We start from the raw sequence: 21,876 nt of genomic DNA, 5'->3' as shown, positions 1-21,876 counted from the left end.
CCTCGCCCCCCCCCCAGCACACTCTCAAGATCTGGCCATGAGATACTGGGTTCTGCCCCAAAGCTTCAAATTATGGTGCATCAGAAATGAAGGACTGTACCCAACAAGCATGCTTCGGAGGCTCTCTATTGACGTGGTTCAGAACCGGATATGGGCACTGAAATTGTTCCGAGGCTGAGCCCCAGCTCTAAATAAGTTCCACCAGAATTAATGCATTTTCCAGTGCAACATTTTTCTTCAACCTTTCTTCAACAGTTATCACCGTTGGGAGTGCTTTTGCAAAGATGCTCATGGAGGCATATTGTAAAAGAAACGCAATTTCAAAACGGGCAGCCCATTTGTATTCCACCCCTCCAGGAAAAAGATATCCACACACAAAAGTCATCTCTTATCTGCCTCATGCACATTTCCTGGAGAAACAGGTAAGAAGAATGTCACATTGACACCAGTCCCCAATCCTGTGCAATTTCTAACCCGAGTCCACCTCTTCTTGTTTCAACTCACTGTGAGAATATTTTCCAGGACACATTTTATACCTTTTTGGGGATGGGTGGAGGGAAGATATATATTTTAAAAGTATACACAAAATGTGAATATAGCATATAGCAAACAACTAGTGCCATCTTGTGGCCACATTGTCTTGTGGCGCTATAGGCAACTTCATATGCCAAGAGAAAAAGAATGTTTCCTTTTCCATAGGGGTAAATGCTGACAGAAGACTTAATCTGAAACTCCTTGCAGAGAATGTGCCCCTATCAAACACTGTTTCCAGTATATAAACACCCTGAGGGTTGTCCGACATATTATACTTTTTTTGATGATACACAAAATATGTGCACACAAGGACTGCATTTTTCTAGACACACATTCCTATAGGCATGTATGCTAGGAAGCTAGTATGTCTCGCAGCAACCTGCCACAGAGGTATTCGGAGATGAAGATATGCTTGCCACCATGCAATCGGTGAAGTAGCCTTAATTCAACAGGTATGACAAGGCATACGCAATCTCGGCCCTTCAGATGTTTTGGGACTACAACTCCCATCATCCCTAGCTGACAGGACCAGTGGTCAGGGATGATGGGAATTGTAGTCCCAAAAACATCTGGAGGGCCGAGTTTGCCTATGCCTGGGTATGACACTCAGCAACTGCGCAGGGCAGGTGTGAAGAACCTTTGGCCCTCCAGATGTTGATGAACTCCAACATCAGCTCCAGGAAGCATAGCCAATAACTAGGAATGATGGGAGTTGTACTTCAGCAACATCTGAAGAGTCAAAGGCTCGTCACACCTGGCATAGGGTTACAGTGATCCACTATTTCAAAGCAGCTCAGACGCAGAAGATTAGAAGAGACGTTGCACTGATAAAACAGCAAGGTAAGGTAAAGGTAAAGGTACCCCTGCCCGTACGGGCCAGTCTTGACAGACTCTAGGGTTGTGCGCTCATCTCACTCTATAGGCCGGGAGCCAGCGCTGTCCGCAGACACTTCCGGGTCACGTGGCCAGCGTGACAAGCTGCATCTGGCGAGCCAGCGCAGCACACGGAACGCCGTTTACCTTCCCGCTGGTAAGCGGTCCCTATTTATCTACTTGCACCCGGGGGTGCTTTCGAACTGCTAGGTTGGCAGGCGCTGGGACCGAGCGACGGGAGCCACCCCGCCGCGGGGATTCGAACCGCTGACCATGCGATCGGCAAGTCCTAGGCGCTGAGGTTTTACCCACAGCGCTACCTGCGTCCCCTCGATACTAAAAAACACGATACTAAAACTCTTTACTAGTTGGCATGATTCACAGTAACAACATAAACCAAATATAGAAAACGCTGCCCCACCCCCACCCCACAGAGCATCTCACCGTTTGTAGGCCGAATGGTCATTCTTCACACTGCACTTCATATTTTTCAGCTCATCCAAAACAGCAAACATGTTGATAAACTTTCCAAGAGTGATCAGATATGCTTCAGACACAAAGTCCTTCCTCCTCTCGGCATGACACAGACGCTTCACCTCTCCACAGAATCTTTCGATTGCATTTCTCTGTTGATAAAAACAAATCTCTGTGTTGCTGTTGTTTAAAGTAAGAGTGCTACCCACAGGTTGTAGTGATCAGATTTGTCCATACACTGCTGGTACACAAAATGACTCTCCACGTGAACCATTCATTAAGTAATGAATACCACACATAACTACCATGGAACAGACAAGGTAGGCAAGGAAGGAAGAATGCTGGGGAAAGCAGAAATCACGGAAAGCACTGGGGAAGAAGAACAACCATCAAGTTAGCAACCGATATTCGTTTACCTGAAAGTACATAAAATTCATCAGTTTTGTGACCTCTGGTTCCAGCACTTCCACTGTTTTTTCATAAATTTCCACTCTGTTTGGCTGCTCATTACATTTCACCTGAAAAGGGGAGGGCAGAATTTGTCAGATTATATACTCTTCATACACATCTTTCTCACCTAGTTATAAAAAAAATATTTATTTAATTTATATGCCGCCCTACACCCAGAGGACCCAGGGCAGTTCACAGAAGAAAACTTCCGCACACAAAAATATCTATGTCAAAACATGCAAGCTACACTATGTCAACATAACACACCTTCTTATTGAGCACTTGATTCAATAACTATTCTACCAAATCTGAAGAAGTGTGCAGGTATCTGAAGAAGTGTGCATGCACACGAAAGCTCATACCAAGAACTGACTTAGTTGGTCTTTAAGGTGCTACTGGAAGGAATTTGTTTTGTTTATTCTACCAAATACAACACACTTGAGTCAAGCGCTGGAAAGGGCTTGTCTAGTAGTTCAATAACAGGTTGGTGGTATCTTTTACAAAGATCGAGAGGGGGTGAGTAGAGTTTCACATTGATTCTGCCTCTAGTACTACCAAAATAGAGGAAGGATCATCTCCAATGCCAGCACCTGCCCTCTTTCCACTGTACAGCACTTCCTCATTAATTTTCTAACGTTGTCCTCTATTGCAGTAAAAAATATGTGTGCTGCGAGAACGAGAAAGCGTCCAAGATAAAGATGGGAAGTGGGAAGTGGTTCCTGTACACTGAGACATGCGCACACACCCTACAGGCAGGTAGACAGGTGCTGAGGAGGCAGCTGTCCCAGGAACCAGCTGTATGGAATGGGAGACACAACACATTTGTAATAAGCCAAAATGATAGAACTAAAGAGTCCATGTTGCTCCATTACCTGAGGAATGGCTCTTGAGCAGCTTCTCCATGTATACAGCATGACAGCATATTCTTGCCCTTCTTCCAACATTTCGTTCTATCGTAAAAATAAAAGCTGTTATTTCGATGAAGAAGGTGCAGAGGTGAACACAAAGGGAAGTTTACTGGAGCTAGCAGTGATGTAAAGAAAGAAATAAAACATCTGCCTGGCATCTCATAAGTGATAAGCTAAAAGCTTTCATCAGAACACTGTCCAAAATTTTGCTTTGACTATTTCTCCAGCTCTGAACATCGCCAACTGGGAATTCTAAGCCCTGGTTTTTCCAAGTAATTGTACTTAGGAACATAGCCAAATCTTTCGCTTTCAACAATAACGGTTACGGCTTCAACAAATCACTGAATGAATCATATCCACTAACAAACGGTGGAAGAAAAAGGTTATTGGGATGCTTAATTGGTATGTGCCCAATACTAAACTCTCACATTTGAGCAGAATCATAGAACAGTCTAACTGCAGAAACATAGGGTGCTGTGTTATTTATACCAGGTCAGACTGTTAGTCCATCGAGCCAACTGCCTCCTCTGACTCGCAGTGGCTCTTTAGGGTCCTACACAAAGGGTCTTTCACATTGCTTGCTACCCAATCCTTTCAAAACTGGAGATGCCAGGGACTGAGCCTCAGAACTTCCACATGCAAATCATTTGCTCTGTCACAAAACATGGCCCCTCCCTTAAAGACAAAGAACCTGGGACCTCTAGCATCCTAAATGAGAATCATGCATCCTCGACCAACCTTCCCTAGCCTGGTGTCTTCCATGTGTTTTTGGACGACAACATCCATCCGCTCTAGCCATCAAAGCTTTCCCCTTTAAATTGTAAAAAGGAAGGCTAAGCAGCAAAACTTGCCAATCCAGTATATAACTAAAGAATAATGTAACACCAGGTGGCTTATTTTAGCAGAATCAAGGATCACTTGAGACAGTCTACGTCAGCATTTCTCAGATTTTTTTTGAGTTAACTCCATCCCCTTTAAGCTTCCTCTATATTCTGGTACCTCCTCCTATAACTTACATTTACAGAACTTCTAATGAACTTTTTTTTTTTATTTGTTGGACCTAAATAATCACAATGCTACAAACTGAGAAAATACACATACACACACAAAATAAAAGAATGAAATTAAGCCCAAGTTTCTACCACAGAACAGGTGAAAGTACTAAAAATTATCCAGAACACATGCAGAATATACACATATAGTTTAACACTATTTTTTTTAAAAAAATGAATTTTCCAGGTTGAAAGAAACATACTAACATAATTTCCCATTTCCTTCTAATGTAATCAGATCCTGACAAGAGGAAATTGTTCAGTTTTTACCATGCTACCCTTCCCTCACTTGCCCGTATTTTTTATGTTGTTGCTGTAAAAAAGGAAGGAAGGAAAAACACAATAAAAATATTTACCATATTAGAATGAACAGTTGCCTGTTCGATGTATCTTGCAATGCCTGTGACAAATGCATTCCTGTCTTCAAAATTGGTGTTGAAATTTGGCTGCATGAAAAGAAATAGACACCAAAATGATCAAAGGTCTTGAAGAAGTTTATTCAAGTGGTGGTCTTAAACTGGTCAACAAATATTTCATTTTGCAGATGCCATACCTGATAAAGCAAGGATGATGGAGGGGGCTCAATACATGGTTGTTGGTCTGGTAGTGGCAATTCTTCCAAGAGATCGACATTGGACAAAGCGTCCTCCAAGGTAACTTGGGCAGTCATTTTGGTTCTATAAGGAGAAAACACAACTTTAAACTGGCAAAATCCATAACAGGTAAAGATGACCTGCAACATGCTGTAGACCAGGAATGGTTAATCTTTTTCAGGCTAAGGGCCATTTTGACCCATGGGCCCAGTCGTCAAGGTATAGCATGTAAAAGAGGGCACAGCAAAAGCAGTTGTGGCCAGATGGATGAAACCACTTCATTTCCTTTAAACCCAACAAATCTGAGGAGGATCTTTTTGGTGGTACAAATGGTTTCTGCCATCACAGTATCACAGCAGAGTAGTCAATAAAAGAAAATTGAAATGAATTTTGTTTTTTTAAATTAAGACATGGAAAAAATGGGGGAGGGGCACAAAAAACATTTTGGCATCACAACAGCTGCACTGTTCAGGGGCAGAAAAACCCTCTCAGGGAGTTCAGATCCTGCAGGATAGGCACACACACACACCCAATATTCTGGACATAAAGGTGTCTGGTGTGTGCAAAAAAAGGAAATTATGGGATCCAATTCCTTTTGGGTTTAAGCATTAGCCTGGAAGCCACAGGCAAAGAGGAATTCTTTGCCCGCAAGTGAGTAGGTTGGTGGAGAAGGATGAAGAACTCCATCTCTCCTCTGTATTGAACATAAAACCATGTGAGATACTATAGGAATGTAGCCCCATCTTCCACAACCAGCACAGAAATACAGGCCTCCTCCCTTCCTCTGCCAGCCTTCAGGAGTCTTGTAAAACAAATAACCAAATAAATAATATGCAGTATAGTGGTTCCTGTGGGCATATTTACAAGGCTGCCCTTGTGTTCGTATTTCACAGAGAACAGTCAATGTGACATAACTTCGGCCTATCGCACTCGTAAAGAACGACCGAGATGTGAGGAGTACCACATCCTGGGGAGCTCTCACTCACAAGTTTACCACATGTAGGAAACGTTCTGAAGAAAGATTCACCAAAGATGACAGGCAAAAGTCATAACATTAGTAGCTATCACAACAACAAAAATAATAATTGAAAGGTTCTTGCTTCGCACACCACACACTGTCTATCTCAGGGAAGGGGAAAACTCTTCCGAAAGCCACACCCTTAGAAGTGATGCTCCTCACTATAAATATATCATTACACAGCCTCTTGCTTGATTGAAAGGAAGTTGGAGAGGGTTTTATAGGTGGATAAAACCCAGTAGCCCCTCTGACCCTGCCCCACCACTGAAATGTGGCCCCCAGAAGATTATTTGTGAGCGAATGTGGTCCCTGGACCGAAAAATGTTCCCCATCCCTGGTCCAGCTAAAAGAGCCCAGTATTTAATTTCCAGGTGACTAGAAGTCTGCTTCCAAGTCACCTCCTTTGACCTGGAAATGCAGATGTGGTGGGATCTGCTGCAGTTCCTCATTTATTGTTATTCTTAGAATTGGTAGTGACCTCAAAGGTCATCTAATCCAATCCCTTCTGATGCAAGGAGACCCATTGCTACATAATTCTTATCTCACTGCTGAATCCTGGAACTGCAAAGGGATTCTCAAGTTAAGTTCTAGAGTGTCTTGGCTCAACTTAAAACCTTCTACAATTCCCACATCATGGCTTCTTACTTGTTATGTTGCCAAACTGTGCCTGGTGAATGATTTCTTATGCCTCTTGCAATGACAAACCTAGCAACTTGATTTCTACTTTACTACAGTGGTACCTCGGGTTACAAACACCTCAGGTTACAAACACTTCGGGTTACAGACTCCGCTAACCCGGAAGTAGTACCTCAGGTTAAGAACTTTACCTCAGGATGAGAACAGAAATCGTGCGGTGGCAGCGGGAGGCCCCATTAGCTAAAGTGGTACCTCTGGTTAAGAACAGTTTCAGGTTAAGAATGGACCTCCAGAATGAATTAAGTTCTTAACCTGAGGTGCCACTGTATAGCCTCTACAGCATCCTTTCATCGCCAGCATTCAATATTGTGCCATTATACCTTGACATGACTCTTCAGCTCTGTCACTGAGTAAGCAGGGCTAAATTTAGTCAGCCTGGTTACTGCCAACCTACAAACTGCATAAACTCACTAATTTAGAAATAGTGACTCACTTTCAAATGGTTTGCCTGTACTTGTGCCTACATACTGGAAGAAAAACAAAGGACGACCCCACTCATAGAAAAACAGCACCTATTCATCATCAACGTCATAAACTCTCAATATATGTGCAAATTCAGCCAGTAAGAACTATTGTTGTTGTTTCATTGGCAAGAGGCTAACCAGTACCCTGGCTATTTCCTATATTAGAACAAATTCAATTTTAATTCAACAGGCAAAATTTTAACTCACCAAGCAACTTCTCTAAGCTTGGGTGTTGCTTTCAGGTAAATACTGAGAAATTCAAATTTTAATCTTGTAAGCATTTTTAGGGCACAACTGTCCATGACCGCCCTGGCCCCATTTTTAAAACGGGGATGAAAAAACAAAACACACTGTAATCCAGTAACTGCTTGGGAGAGAGAGATATCAGAATGAAAACATGTGTGCATACTCAGCATTCCATTCTGTGCTTCAATTTCAAACTCTCTCCATTATTTTTCAATGATGGTTAAGGAAAGTTGTGAGGAAACTACACTGGGGTTATCAATATAGTTTGAGATCACCAACTAAAGACTGATATAACCAACTAAACCTGGTACGCATGTTTCCATCATAGTTCTCTGCTTGAAGTTCAATGACCAGTTTGATCCCTGCTCCCTTTTCTAATGGCAAAGTGGAAATGGCCCAAGATACATGTTGTTATAAATATCTGAAGCAAAGCCTCTCAAATATTGTGCTGTCCTTGACTTCAAGTGGGACCAAATCTGCTTCAAAGTACCGTATTTTTTGCTCTATAAGACTCACTTTTTCCCTCCTAAAAAGTAAGGGGAAATGTGTGTGCGTCTTATGGAGCGAATGCAGGCTGCGCAGCTATCCCAGAAGCCAGAACAGCCAGAGGGATTGCTGCTTTCACTGTGAAACGATCCCTCTTGCTGTTCTGGCTTCTGAGATTCAGAATATTTTTTTTCTTGTTTTCCTCCTCCAAAAACTAGGTGCATCTTGTGGTCTGGTGCGTCTTATAGAGCGGAAAATACGGTAATTTACAGCTCAACCCTAACCATATCTACTTATAAAGTTGTCCTATGGGATTCAATGGATCTTACTCTGGTAAATGGGGTTAGGATTGCAGCTTTCACTGGATTATCAATTGGTTTTAAAGTCAATTTATTCTTGCATGCCTCATTTAAACATAGTCAGAAGCATGTCTTGTATTACTAAGACCACTATGGATTTTCTCTTTGGTTTGTCTGGGCACATAGACTGGAAGTGGGGTGAATGGAACAAACCTTTTGTAGTTTCTCTTCAAGAGATGTGCATACGTCTTACACTTCCTTATTTTAACTCTAAGCAAGCAAGAAAAATCAGCATTTGACTGATAGAGAAACAACAGGAAGAGCGCTCATCAGCACAAAATACTGTGATTCAAAAAAAGAAAGAAATCAGCAGATTGTCACATAGCTACGCCTTGTCTACACTGCAAGCCTATTCAGTATTTTTTAGCTTATTCAGGATTCTAAGCTGTGGATGGATGAGGCAAAGTGTACCCCTCCAGGCCCAGCACAGAAACACAAGAAACGGCAGAAAGGAGGGACAGGGTACTTTGCCCCTACTCTAGCATGCAACAAAACTGCGAATATAATTCACAAATAGTTCAACTCAAGGCTGCAGAATGTTCTTCCTGAAGATGGCTCCATCACTGCCCACCTTTCACTGAAAACGTGATTATTCTGGAGGGCTTTTTATTTATTTTATTTAATATTTGTTACTGTGGCCTTTTGGCTGTGATGTTTTAATCATCATAAATTGTTTTATAGTTTTTTTATTGTTGTAAACAAACCTGTAAAACTTTTAGTTGGAAAAGAAGGGACCTAAACGTTTCAAACAAATAAAAAGGCATCACAGAAGAATTCTGCAATAAGATTTGCCATGTACATACAAACATGTTGAGTTCTCTTCTGAAAGCACTTTTTTTTTTTTACTATAAACAAGTTCTCAAAGACCCTGAAGAAATTATTTCCACCATTAATGAAGGCAATTATGGTCCCAACAAAGCTGAAATTTCTCAACAGAAACCAGCAAAGAAAACCTAAGAGCAAAAAGCCCTAATATGTGACAAGTAGCAGATCATCTGAACCATCAGAGGGTTGGACTTTGAGATTCCTTGCAACTCTGATTCTATAAAATAGCAGTCATGCAGCACAAAGTATATTTACAGCTGGCTAAAACCGGGCACATAACTTGCACATCTAAGATCTTTAGATGAAGATTCCTTTTTCACATGCAAATTTCATACGCAGCTTAAGAGAAATACAAAAAATAGCTACTCCGTGCACAACTTCCTCTCTTTCACTTCTGCTCAGAAAATTCTTAACCAAGGACAGATGCAGTGAATCCATTCAGAGAACCTTAGAATTACAGAGTTGGAATGTACTGGAAGAAATCAAGAGAAGTCTATGGATGCTTGGAGACAAAAGACTTGAGTGGCAGAAGGCGGAGGGGAAGCCTTAGGAAAGTGAAAACTACAGTGTACACTGCAAAAACTGCATGTAATATTCCACTATTTTTTTTCCTGATGGGAAGTTTCCCTATCACTATTTTAGCCAACGTAGTGCTTTCCAGATGTTGCTGGAATACAACTCCCATCATCTTAAACCATTGGCCATGCTGGATAAGGTTGATGAGAGGGCACCACATTAGCTATCCCTGATCTGAAGAGAACACAGGTGTGGAAGAAAAGCCACCGAACCACCAATAATTCCAACGGAGTACAGCACACACACACCTAAAAACTTCTTGTTTCTATATTAGTTAAAAGAGTCCATGTAACCTGCAACACATTCACTAGTCACATTATGTGTGTATATGTATGTGCATGCTTATTAGCTTCCTACAATCTATCACATTGGTTTTAACTTCTAATAAACAAATAAATGCTAAGTACTATGGTATCTGTATTACGCCAAATACCTTATTCTTCCTTAAGTCATCTTGCAGCAATATCCAACCATGTTAAAAAGTGCAGGTAGATTGACATGAATGGATGCCCCACAAACAAGTGAGGGCATTGTGTTATTTAAGAGCTAGCCTACAGCCTAGAGTTGTGCAGACCTACAAGTTTAGATCCCACTGAGAACTAGATCTTAGAAACACAAGTAAAGTGCAGCTGGATGAGGCCCACGTTCCATTTAGTCCTGTTCTTACAGTGGTCAACCAGACGCCTATGGAAAGCCTGCAACCAGGGCATGTGCTGTCCCCAGCTGCAAGTTCCCAAATTCAGAGGCCTACTGCCTTCGCCAATGGAAAAACAGTCACTGAGTCATCTATAGCCCTGTCCTCTTAGTGGGACTCCTTATGTGAATGGCAGGAAAACACAAGGTGTTACTGGTAGTCACTTTCAGGAAGCTATCACATATTCATGGCTATATGTTGGACCTTGAGGGATGGAAGACGAGAACATGACAAATCCTCCTGAAGTCCCTTTTACAACAATGTCCCTTCCAAGCAACAGGAGACTAAGCTCGGGTTCAATTTTTATATTCCATAGAGTATTTTCTTCAGCTCCTTTTTTGTCCAACTGCTTTATCGGCATTTAACTGCAATATTTTGATTGTTCAATATTCTCTTGAGAATCTCTTGCAGTACAAAGGTGGACTTCATTAATGAATAAAAAATACCATATTGTAAGAGCAGCCCTACTGAATCAGAGTGAAAGCCAGATGCTATTCTAGCATCTTGTTTTCCACAGCGGCGCATCCCATTTAAAAGCAAGAAAGTTCAAAACAGTTCTGGCAAGATTAGCAATTAAAACTAATGGGAGTATGCAAAAATGGCAAAACTTACCAGAAGAGTAAGAAACCAAGAAGAAAGACTTTTAAAAATAGAGTGGGGGAAATGTGTTATCTGAAGATGCATTGTAAACAAATCAAAACATTAGCAGGACTGATATAAACATGTGCAGTAAGAGATAAACTAGGGAAAATTGGTAAAAAGATTTGAATTGGATATGCAGTAATAAAAATATATAAAATAAATAGCTGCAGAAAGGAGGGGAGGGAAGTCGAAGGGAATGTAAACTGGATCTGTAGATTTGTTTTAAAATATTTGTAAAATGTCTAAAAGAAAAAGAAATAAAAGCAAGAAAGTTAACTGGCATCCAAACAGATTGCTTAAAACAGCAAAACATGAGCAGGTGAGAGTTAAGTGAATTTGTGTAGGATGTTAATTAAATAGTTTGAACACAGGAATTATTGACCTGTTCTTGATCTCCATTCCTGAATTACCATGTGAAAAATATTGGAAACACAGTATCCTAAATATAGAAAACACTGGGAAGAGTAAAATTAAGAATAGAGCTAAACATAGCTAGTAGACATTATAAAATAATTTTGCATAATGCTGTGGCCAGAACATTAATGTAAATTATGTTCACTACCCCAAAACCCAACTAAAGGGTTCATAATGAAGTTAGTTATGCCTGAATGCTCTAACCCATCCCTAGAATTGAGGCTACTAAAATCAGCCTAAAATGCAACTATTCCAACTCCCCGTGTCATATTTCAGTGTTTTGCAAGTTCAACTTTTGTATTAGGGTAGTGAAATGTGAGTGCCTCTCAATGAAAGACACTGATTTTGGAACACCTGAAACCTACACTATATAAACTGCTTACTGCAGAAATTCAGAAAACTACAAGAGAAAGGCACACATTTCTGGAAAAGCCTTAGGCCTGGCCACTATAAAACAAGTTCATTGTTTTTAATGATTAGTTGCTAGTTAATGACTTCAGCTGCTATCCTCTATGCATGTTTATTCTGAAACAAGTCCCATTAACTTTGAGTAGGTCTGCAATGGATTAGTCAAACTCCACTACCTTGCAGATTAAGGGGTGTTTACCAAAGATTCACTTTCTCACTCTTTCAATGTGTATTAGTACATATCCAAAGTCTCCTGCAAATTAGACCCTTAGCAAGTTATGATACTTTCAAGTTTCCGCACGCTTTCTGTTAATATTCTCAAAATAGAGGACTGGTCTCTCTCTCTGGTCACCTAAGACCCACAAACGACTAACGAAACCTATGTGCTAGCAATTTGTCTGGGCTTCTTGACTATGCTGAAGAGACTTACAACTCTGCATACTGTGCAGGCTATACGACTCCACAATGAAATTTATCTTAGGTCAAGTTGTGCAGGGCGAACATACCACCTTGAGCGTTTACCAAGCGATGCAGGGAGATCTTGCACGCGTGTCAGGAGAGCTGGTGCGCGGAAGTGCTTTCCAAATTCCTGTTTTTACACCTTCCCCACGACCTTAGCAAGCTGCCCGAGGCCGCTGCTCACCACGGGCAGCAAAACGACACCCGCAAAAGCCCGCCAGTGAACCGAGCCTTGCCCTCCCCAAGCCCAAACCCACCCTGGGCTTCCTCCCCTCACCCCCTTGGCTGCTCCGGCCCTCGGTCTCCTTCCAAAATGAGGCGAGGCAGCAACGGCGACGCTTCACAGGCAGCGAAACTTCCAAGGAAGTTTGGAACGCAGCGCCGAGGCCCGCCTCAAAACCCACGGGCAGAAACTCACGTCCGCCCCTCTGCTTAGGCCATATAGCGGGGAAAGGAGGGCTCGGGTCTCTGGCACGCAGCCGAAGCTCTAAATGCCCGGCATTTTGTTGCAAGGGAGGCAAAGAGGAGCAGCTTAGCAGAGGGCAAGTTCCTCCCCGGGCGGATAAGGGCGCGCCTCAAGGAAAGTTTCTCTCGCGCAGCCTGCAAGGGCGAAAAAGGCCCGCGGCTTACCTCCGCTTGGAGCCCGCGGAGCCCCCGGCACTGCTCTCGCGGAGGCGCCGCTTCCCCCCTCGAGCGCGACGGCGAGAGGGTGCCTGTGCGTCGGAGGAGGGGGCCTCGCCAGGGCCGCTTTCCTTTTCCCAGGGCCGCACGAAGCAGGGAGTTTCCTGTCTGAGTCACTCAAACAAGGAAACCGTGCCAGGAAACACCCTTTCCTGCAGCTCCTCCCCCGTCCCGTCCCAAACCCGCAGCCATTCCTCTCCAAGGCAAAGCTACCCTGCTCGCTCGCCGGGCCCAGCCAGCCAGCCAGCCAGCCTCCGGCTCCTCCTCCCTCCCAGCCAGCGATTCTCCTCCCACATCTTGCTCACACAGCCGTCCGGTTTGCAAAGAGAATAAGGGAGGCTGGAGGCGGCGGGCGCTCAGCTCATACCCCGGATCGCTGTGAAGTTAGGCACTCCGCACAAAAACTCTTGAACGATTTTGGCTGCACGCATCGTGCCTTCTTTCATTGCAAGTTTAGAGATTTCATGGAACATACCCTTTCTAAATATCCTAGCGTCCTCTCATCCTAGCGTCCAGCTGAGGCAACTTCAGAACGATTCTTAAGGTCACAAACGTTCCGCCTGGAATTTATAGACACATGAGGACAAACCGAGTACATCCTTTTTGTAAAGAGCAACGCCTATTTTATACCTCGGCTTGTGCTTTTAATAGTCTTTTTTTAAAAAAAAAATCTACCCTCATAAAGCAATCTGGAACTAATGCATACGTTGGATCAAATTTGTTGTTGTTGTTTAGTCGTGTCCGACTCTTCGTGACCCCATGGACCAGAGCACGCCAGGCCCTCCTGTCTTCCACTGCCTCCCGCAGTTTGGTCAAACTCATGCTGGTAGCTTCGAGAACACCATCCAACCATCTCGTCCTCTGTCGTCCCCTTCTCCTTGTGCCCTCCATCTTTCCCAACATCAGGGTCTTTTCCAGGGAGTCTTCTCTTCTCATGAGGTGGCCAAAGTATTGGAGCCTCAGCTTCACGATCTGTCCTTCGAGTGAGCACTCAGGGCTGATTTCCTTAAGAATGGAAAGGTTTGATCTTCTTGCAGTCCATGGGACTCTCAAGAGTCTCCTCCAGCACCATAATTCAAAAGCATCAATTCTTCAGCGATCAGCCTTCTTTATGGTCCAGCTCTCACTTCCATACATCACTACTGGGAAAACCATAGCTTTAACTATACGGACCTTTGTTGGCAAGGTGATGTCTCTACTTTTTAAGCTACTGTCTAGGTTTGTCATTGCTTTTCTCCCAAGAAGCAGGCATCTTTGAATTTCATGGCTGCTGTCACCATCTGCAGTGATCATGGAGCCCAAGAAAGTAAAATCTTTCACTGCCTCCATTTCTTCCCCTTCTATTTGCCAGATGGTGATGTGACCAGTGGCCATGGTTGGATCAAATAATACAGCTTTCAATCTTGAAGGGAAGAATCCTAAACCCTATCTGGGAATGAGAGCTGCATGGAGCCAGGTCGGAACTAAACATTATAAGTTAAGAGCATTTGCAGATGACCTAGTTTTGACATTGCAACAGCCAGAAGCCAGTACAAAAAGAGTTCTGGAATTAATTGAAATATTTGGTCAAGTAGCAGGTTTTAAATTAAATAAACATAAGACAAAGGTGCTGGAAAAAAAATCTAACGATGGGGGGAAAAGATAGTTTCCAAAGAGAAACCGGTTTGGAAATTGCAAAAAGAGTGAAATATCTGGGGGTGAATTTAACATCTAAGAACGTGAACCTATTCAAAGATAATTATGAGAAATGTTGGTTGGAAGTGAAGAAAGATTTTGATATATGGTCTAGGCTGAGACTTTCCTTGTTAGGCCGAATTGCTGTTATCAAGATGAATGTATTGCCGAGATTGTTATTTTTGTTCCAGACACTGCAAATTTTAGACAAGATGGACTGTTTCAAGAAGTGGCAGAAAGATATATCTAAATTTGTCTGGCAGGGCAAAAAACCCAGAATAAAATTTAAGATTTTGACTGATGCAAAGGATAGAGGGGGCTTCGCCCTGCCGGACTTAAGACTTTATTATGAAGCAGCAGCTTTTTGCTGGCTGAAACAATGGCTACTTCTTGAGAATACAGATATCTTGGATCTGGAAGGCTACGATAACAACTTTGGTTGGCATGCATACTTATGGTATGACAAGGTAAAGGTTCATAGAAACTTTAAAAACCATATTGTCAGGAAAGCACTGTATAATGTATGGAATCGATATAAAGATTTGTTGGAGAGTAAAACCCCCAGGTGGTTGTCACCAATGGAAGCTAAGGCGGTAAAAAGACTGAACATGGATTCAGACTGGCCAAAATATTGTGAAATTATAGAATATGATGGTGAAAAGTTGAAACTACAGAGTTTTGAGAAATTAAAACCTAAAGTCCGAGACTGGTTACATTATTACCAGATTAATGAGACATTTAAGCAGGACAGGAAACTAGGATTCCAGAAGGAGAGGTCAAAGCTAGAAACAGAATTGTTAGAACCCAATACTAAGAATTTGTCTAGAATGTATAATCTGCTGCTAAAATGGAACACACAGGATGAAACGGTCAAATCAGCTATGATTAAGTGGGCACAAGACATTGGTCATGATATTATGTTTGCTGACTGGGAGCAGTTATGGACCACAGGTATTAAATTCACGGCATGTAGTGCCTTAAAAGAGAATATAATGAAAATGATCTATAGATGGTACATGACCCCAGTCAAGCTTGCAAAGATATATCATTTGCCCAATAACAACTGTTGGAAGTGTAATGAATGCGAAGGAACTTTTTATCATCTTTGGTGGACCTGCCCGAAGATTAAGGCCTACTGGGAAATGATCTATAATGAAATTAAGAAAATCCCTAAGTGGACATTTGTAAAGAAACCGGAGGCTTTTCTCTTGGGCATGGTAGGCCAAATGATTTCAAAGAAAGATAGAACATTTTTTATGTATGCAACAACAGCAGCAAGAATTCTCTTGGCAAAGTATTGGAAGACTAAAGAACTACCTACTCTGGAAGAATGGCAGACCAAGGTGACTGAATTTATGGGACTGGCAGAGATGACTGGCAGAATTCGTGACCAGAGGAGAGAGACAGTGGAAGAGGACTGGGAAAAATTTAAAATTTATCTTAAAAACTGTTGTAAAATTTCGGAATGTTAAGATGTCAAGGGATTTGATATAAAGAATTACAGCTGTAAAAATTTAAGATTAAGAAAATTTTTAAAGAGAATTAAATATAAAAATGGATGAAGGATTGCTAAAAAATTTTAAAACAAGGATGCAGTGAAGGGGAGGTATGGGGAAGTCGTGTTATGTTTGTTTGTTTTTTGTTTGTGTTGTAAAATTAATAAAAATTATTTTTTTTAAAAAAAAAAGAGAGCTGCATGGAGAATTGAGCCAAGGCTGCATCCTAGATCCTGTCATTCATGCTAGTCTGGACAAAAGTTGGTGGGTGGTTCTCTCTTTTGCTCTAGGTTGCCACAGCAAAAGGGCCTGGTGAGGCTCACTGGTAGTAGCTGGACTGGTTTTCAACCCAGCAAATCCCTTCCATGTCCTGTTCTGCCTTTCCCTACCTCACCCTCACTCTCCCGAGTGTCCTGTGGCTCCTACTGGCAGTAGCTTCCGCCCACCCACAATTTTGGTGGCCAAAGGGTCACATCCAAACTCTCCAGCACCACAGATTGGACTTGCTCTGTAAGGTCTGAAATGTGAAACAGCTTTTAAATAATCAGCTACAATACAGCAACATCAGCTGTAGCCCATTCAGAAGGAACATTTTTTTAAAAAAAGGCCAGCCACATGATTTTATACGATTTAAAAGTTGTGCAGTCACCCCACCCCCCAAATGAAGCCACATTGTTAGCACTGTTCCGTATAATTTTCTTTCCACGCAAGCATTTATATCCCTAAAACTGTGATACACAGTCCCCAGGTTGCTGGAAGAAACCTGGCCAATCATTCCTTTTCTGGGTGCCTTTGGAAATGGTTCGGAAGCATCAGCTATTGCAGTAATCAACAACATGCTTCTTGAGAGGTGGAAACTAGTTCTCTCATATTTCACCTATTCTAGAACAGAATGTACAGACTCATTTCTTTCCAGCTCCAATTCAAGGCTTTGGATATCAAATCCCTAAAAGGAGCTTCTGAAGGAGACAGACACACACAAGTTAAAATATTCTAAAGACATCCTGATCCTGTTCTTATCTTCTATAGAACCTGTGAAAGGAGCAGGCAATCCAGTCTAAATAAAGCATATTTTTAGCCCCATTCTACTAGCTGAAGACTGTTTTCTTCAAGTAGGCCCGGGACACTGCTGCTGCCGCTTTGCCGGTGAGTCTTGGGGAGGACCGCTCCCCCTGCAAGCCCATTCTCCACCTTGGGCCTTGGAACACCACTGCTGCCGCTTTGCCGTGCGTGTGGGGAGGGCTTCCCCCTGCTAGCCCATTCTCCATCTTGGGCTTGGGGACGAGCCCCAGACTCCACCTCAGCATAAAAGACTCCAAGTAGGCCCGGGACACTGCTGCTGCCGCTTTGCCAGTGAGTCTTGGGGAGGACCGCTCCCCCTGCAAGCCCATTCTCCATCTTGGGCTTGGGGACGGGCCCCAGACTCCACCTCAGCATATAAGGCTTCAAGGAGGCCTCGGAACACCACTGCTGCCGCTTCGCCGTGCGTGTGGGGAGGGCTTCCCCCTGCAGGCCCACTCTCCATCAGGCCTTGGGGCGGGGCCTACGCTCATCACTGCCGCACCTTTGGGGACATTGGTGCTGCGGCAGCGGTTGTTTGAAGTGTTTTTATATGTTTTAAACTGTGTGGGTTTTTTTGTTTTGTTTTGCTTTGTTGTACCACCATAAGCGGTGATTTTTATCCATGTATTTTTATTTTGTTTTGGTCTATTTTGGGTTGGGGTGGGGTGGTTGTGGAGTGGGGTGGGGATTGGCTTTATTTTCGTATAATTGTTTTCGTTTGTTTGCTTTTATATTCTGTAAATGGAGGTGAGCCTGAGGCTTGGGATTCCTACTGTGGAGGGGCAAGGGAGGTATGGCGGTGGGGGCAGATGTCATAGGCGAAGGGGATCGAGATACGGATATGCTCGTACCCCTTCCAATCTGCGCCCCATCCCGAGAGACGAGGGTAGGGTGAGCAAGGATTACTCACCTCCGTCACTGGTGTTGTGCAATGCCAGGTCTATAGGCAACAAAACCGCCACCCTGCGAGATTTCTTCACCTCGCAGGGGGTTGACCTGGCATGTGTGACTGAGACCTGGGTGCGCGAAGGGGATACTGTTACCTTACGAGAGATGGCGCCCCCGGGTTTCTCCGTCCTCCACCAGTCGCGGACTGTGGGCCGGGGGGGAGGGGTGGCGTTATTAATCCGGGAAGATTGTCCTTTCAGGGCTCTACCATCGCCATCGATCCCCGGCATTGAATGTGTTGGCCTAGTGTGGGGCTCCGAGGTGAGCTTGGCTGTCTGGCTGGTGTACCGGCCACCCAGCGCACCAGCAGCCACCCTGTCAGGCCTGCTGGAGGCGGTGGCCGGCTGGGCCTTGGAGTTCCCTAACCTATTGGTATTGGGGGACTTCAACATCCATGCTGATGCCACTCCCTCCTCGCAGGCTCTGGACCTGGTGTCTTCCATGGCGACACTAGGGCTCTCCCAGTTTGTTTCGGGCCCCACACATCAAGCAGGCCACACGCTGGATCTGATCTTTGGCATCGGTATAGATGTGATCATGTTTCCTTCGATGAAGGTGCCATGGTCTGATCACTATGCCCTGAAAGCCAGGATTGACGTTCCACCCCCACCCTGCTTGGGTGGCGAGCCAATTTGGGCTCGCCCGCAAAGGCTGATGGACCCTGATAGATTCCGTCAAGCCTTGCGGGACCTTTCTCCCCCTGGCGACTCATTGACTGAGCTTGTTGAGGCCTGGAATACCCAGCTCCTGGCAGCCATCAATGAGATCGCACCTAAGCGCCCTCTGCGACCCCGCAGAAACCGGGCTCCCTGGTTTACCGAGGAGCTCCGGAAAATGAAGCGGGACCTCAGACGGCTAGAGCGAGTATGGCGGGGTGCCCGTGACGGAGCCTCAAGAACATCTTATAGGGTTTTTATGAAAACCTATGAGATGGCAGTGAAGGCCGCTAAGAAGTCTTACTTCTCGGCCTCCATTGCATCCGCTAGCTCTCGCCCGGCGCAATTATTTAGTATAATTCGGTCTTTAACGTCCCTCGAAGGACAGCCAAATTTAAATAACAATTTGCCACACAGCTGTGAGGCATTTGCGAGCTTTTTTGCGGAGAAGGTCTTGTTGCTCCGCCATGACCTCCCTGCCAATTTGGATACAATAAAGGAACTGGAGGCCCCTCGACTGCCCTCGGGTTCAGTATTGGACCACTTTGACCGGATATCCCCAGCCGATGTGGACAGACTCCTCCGAGCTGGAAAGCCCACCACATGTCCTCTCGACCCGTGCCCGTCCTGGCTGATCAGAGCGTGTCCAGACGAGGTGCGGGCCCCCCTGGGGGATATCATCAATCTGTCCCTTGGCACCGGGACATTCCCAGGGGAACTGAAGGAGGCAGTGATGCGCCCGCTCTTAAAGAAAACATCTTTAGATCCCTTAGATCTATCCAATTACCGCCCGGTTTCGAATCTTCCATTCCTGGGTAAGGTGATTGAGAGAGCGGTTGCTGAACAGCTTGGTAGGTTTCTGGATGAAACATCGGCTCTGGATCCATTCCAGTCCGGCTTCCGCGCTGGTCATGGGACTGAGACGGCTCTGGTCGCCCTAACAGATGATCTCCGCAGGCAGCTGGATCGAGGCGGGTCGGGGCTGCTGATTCTTCTAGACCTGTCAGCAGCCTTCGACATGGTCGATCACGAACTCCTGGACCACCGCCTTGCCGACGTGGGGATCCAGGGCACAGTCCTTCAATGGCTGCGCTCGTTTCTCTCCGGTCGGGGACAGAGGGTGGCGCTTGGGGGGGAATTGTCATCCCGCCACTCCTTGGTGTGTGGTGTGCCCCAGGGTGCAATACTCTCCCCAATGCTTTTTAACATCTTTATGCGCCCCCTCGCCCAGCTTGTCCGGAGTTTTGGGCTGGGCTGCCATCAGTATGCTGATGACACCCAACTCTATCTGTTGATGGACGGCCACCCGGACTCTGCCCCAGACACACTGATCAGATGCTTGGAGGCTGTGGCTGGATGGTTACGTGGGAGCCGGCTGAAGTTAAATCCTTCGAAGACAGAGGTCCTCTGGCTGGGACGGGACGACAGGGGGCTGAGGGGGCAACTCCCATCTCTTGCGGGGGTGCAATTAGTGCCAGCACCGTCCGTTAAGAGTTTGGGTGTAATCTTCGATACCTCCCTCTCCATGGAGGCGCAGATTGCAGCTATAACAAAGGCGGCATTCTTTCATCTCCGCCAAGCTAAGCAGTTGGCTCCTTACCTCTCACGCCCTGACCTAGCCACTGTGATCCACGCGACGGTCACCTCCAGACTGGATTATTGTAACTCGCTCTACGTGGGGCTGCCCTTGAGACTGACCCAGAAACTCCAGCGGGTGCAAAATGCTGCAGCGAGACTCCTTACGGGGTCTTCGCTTAGAGATCACATTCATCCGGTGCTATACCAGCTGCACTGGCTCCCGGTGGAGTACAGGATCAGGTTTAAGGTGCTGGTTTTAACCTTCAAAGCCCTATACGGCCTAGGGCCCTCGTACCTACGGGACCGCCTCTCCTGGTATGCCCCACAGAGGAACTTACGATCTTCAAATAAAAACATCTTGAAGGTCCCAAGCCACAGAGAGGTTAGGCTGGCCTCAACTAGAGCCAGGGCTTTTTCGGCTGCGGCTCCAACCTGGTGGAACGCTCTCTCACAAGAGACAAGGGCCCTGCAGGACTTGACATCTTTCCGCAGGGCCTGTAAGACAGAGCTGTTCCACCTGGCCTTTGGTCAGGGCGCAGCCTGACTCCCTCCTCTGGCAATCTTTACAAAACTTTAGTTTATGGTTGCCATCAATTTTGATTTTAATTCATTTTAATCCATTTTTATAATGTTTTATAATGTTGTACTGTTTTAGTGTTGTTAGCCGCCCTGAGCCCGGCTTCGGCTGGGGAGGGCGGGATATAAATAAAATTTATTATTATTATTATTATTATTCAAGAGAACTCCTGTTTTCATGTTGTCCATTCTTGCTCTGTTCATTATACTGATTTGTTTACTGGGATTATTAGATGCTTTCATTATTTTGAAATCTTATTAAAAACCAGGTTAAATATTCTGTTTTACAAACTGTCAATCTTACTGGGCCAGTGGGCACATTTTGAGAAAGTGCTGTGGATGCCACTCACAAAGTAGTTGGTATGAAGGTATAACGTAATACAAAATGGTTGTTGTGAGAAAGAAGGAAATGGCATAACACAACATGACTCCCTGAGGATGGCTTCACACAAAATTAGTAATAGTACAGTACTCTTCCCACCTCCAGACAACCTCATGCTTGTCATGGGAATCACCTATGCCTTGCTGCTCCTAATTATGCAGATCACATAATACAGTAGTACCTCGGGTTACATACGCTTCAGGTTATATACGCTTCAGGTTACACACTCCGCTAACCCAGAAATAGTGCTTCAGGTTAAGAAATTTGCTTCAGGATTAGAACAGAAATCGGGCTCCGGCGGCGCAGCGGCAGCAGGAGGCCCCATTAGCTAAAGTGGTGCTTCAGGTTAAGAACAGTTTCAGGTTAAGAACAGACCTCCGGAATGAATTAAATACTTAACCCGAGGTACCACTGTATTAATTCTTACCCAGACAATACTGTTACTGTCTAATAGTAAGAGAGAAATCCCCACTACCACAAAAAATATTCAAGTGGGTCAAACCACACATCTCTCACACACACACTCATGCACTTCTCACATTCAAGCCACACATACATATTTCACTCTCTCTGCCCAGGTGTATCTCTGTCACAGACCACAAATACAAACAGACCAGAAGTCTTTCTCTCTGTTTGTGTTTCAACATGCATC

General features: G+C 44.5%; 1 protein-coding gene across 1 annotated transcript in view; it reads right to left on the bottom strand.

Moving 5' to 3' along the window:
* The window catches only part of CYFIP1 (cytoplasmic FMR1 interacting protein 1), a 59,367-nt gene extending 46,402 nt beyond the window's left edge, over nucleotides 1–12,965 (bottom strand). Inside the window, 6 exon segments of the mRNA XM_081859019.1 lie at nucleotides 1,852–2,033; nucleotides 2,298–2,399; nucleotides 3,204–3,281; nucleotides 4,648–4,737; nucleotides 4,845–4,968; nucleotides 12,802–12,965. Of these exon segments, the coding sequence (XP_081715145.1) occupies nucleotides 1,852–2,033; nucleotides 2,298–2,399; nucleotides 3,204–3,281; nucleotides 4,648–4,737; nucleotides 4,845–4,961 (569 nt within the window). The 5' untranslated portion in view covers nucleotides 4,962–4,968; nucleotides 12,802–12,965.
* Between the last annotated feature and the right edge of the window lie 8,911 nt (nucleotides 12,966–21,876).

Source organism: Podarcis erhardii (genome assembly GCF_964252035.2).
Source record: "Podarcis erhardii genome assembly, chromosome: 4".
Classification (NCBI taxonomy): Eukaryota; Metazoa; Chordata; class Lepidosauria; order Squamata; family Lacertidae; genus Podarcis; species Podarcis erhardii.
Note: the sequence above shows the minus strand (reverse complement) of the source record. Positions and strands in the feature narration are given on the sequence as shown.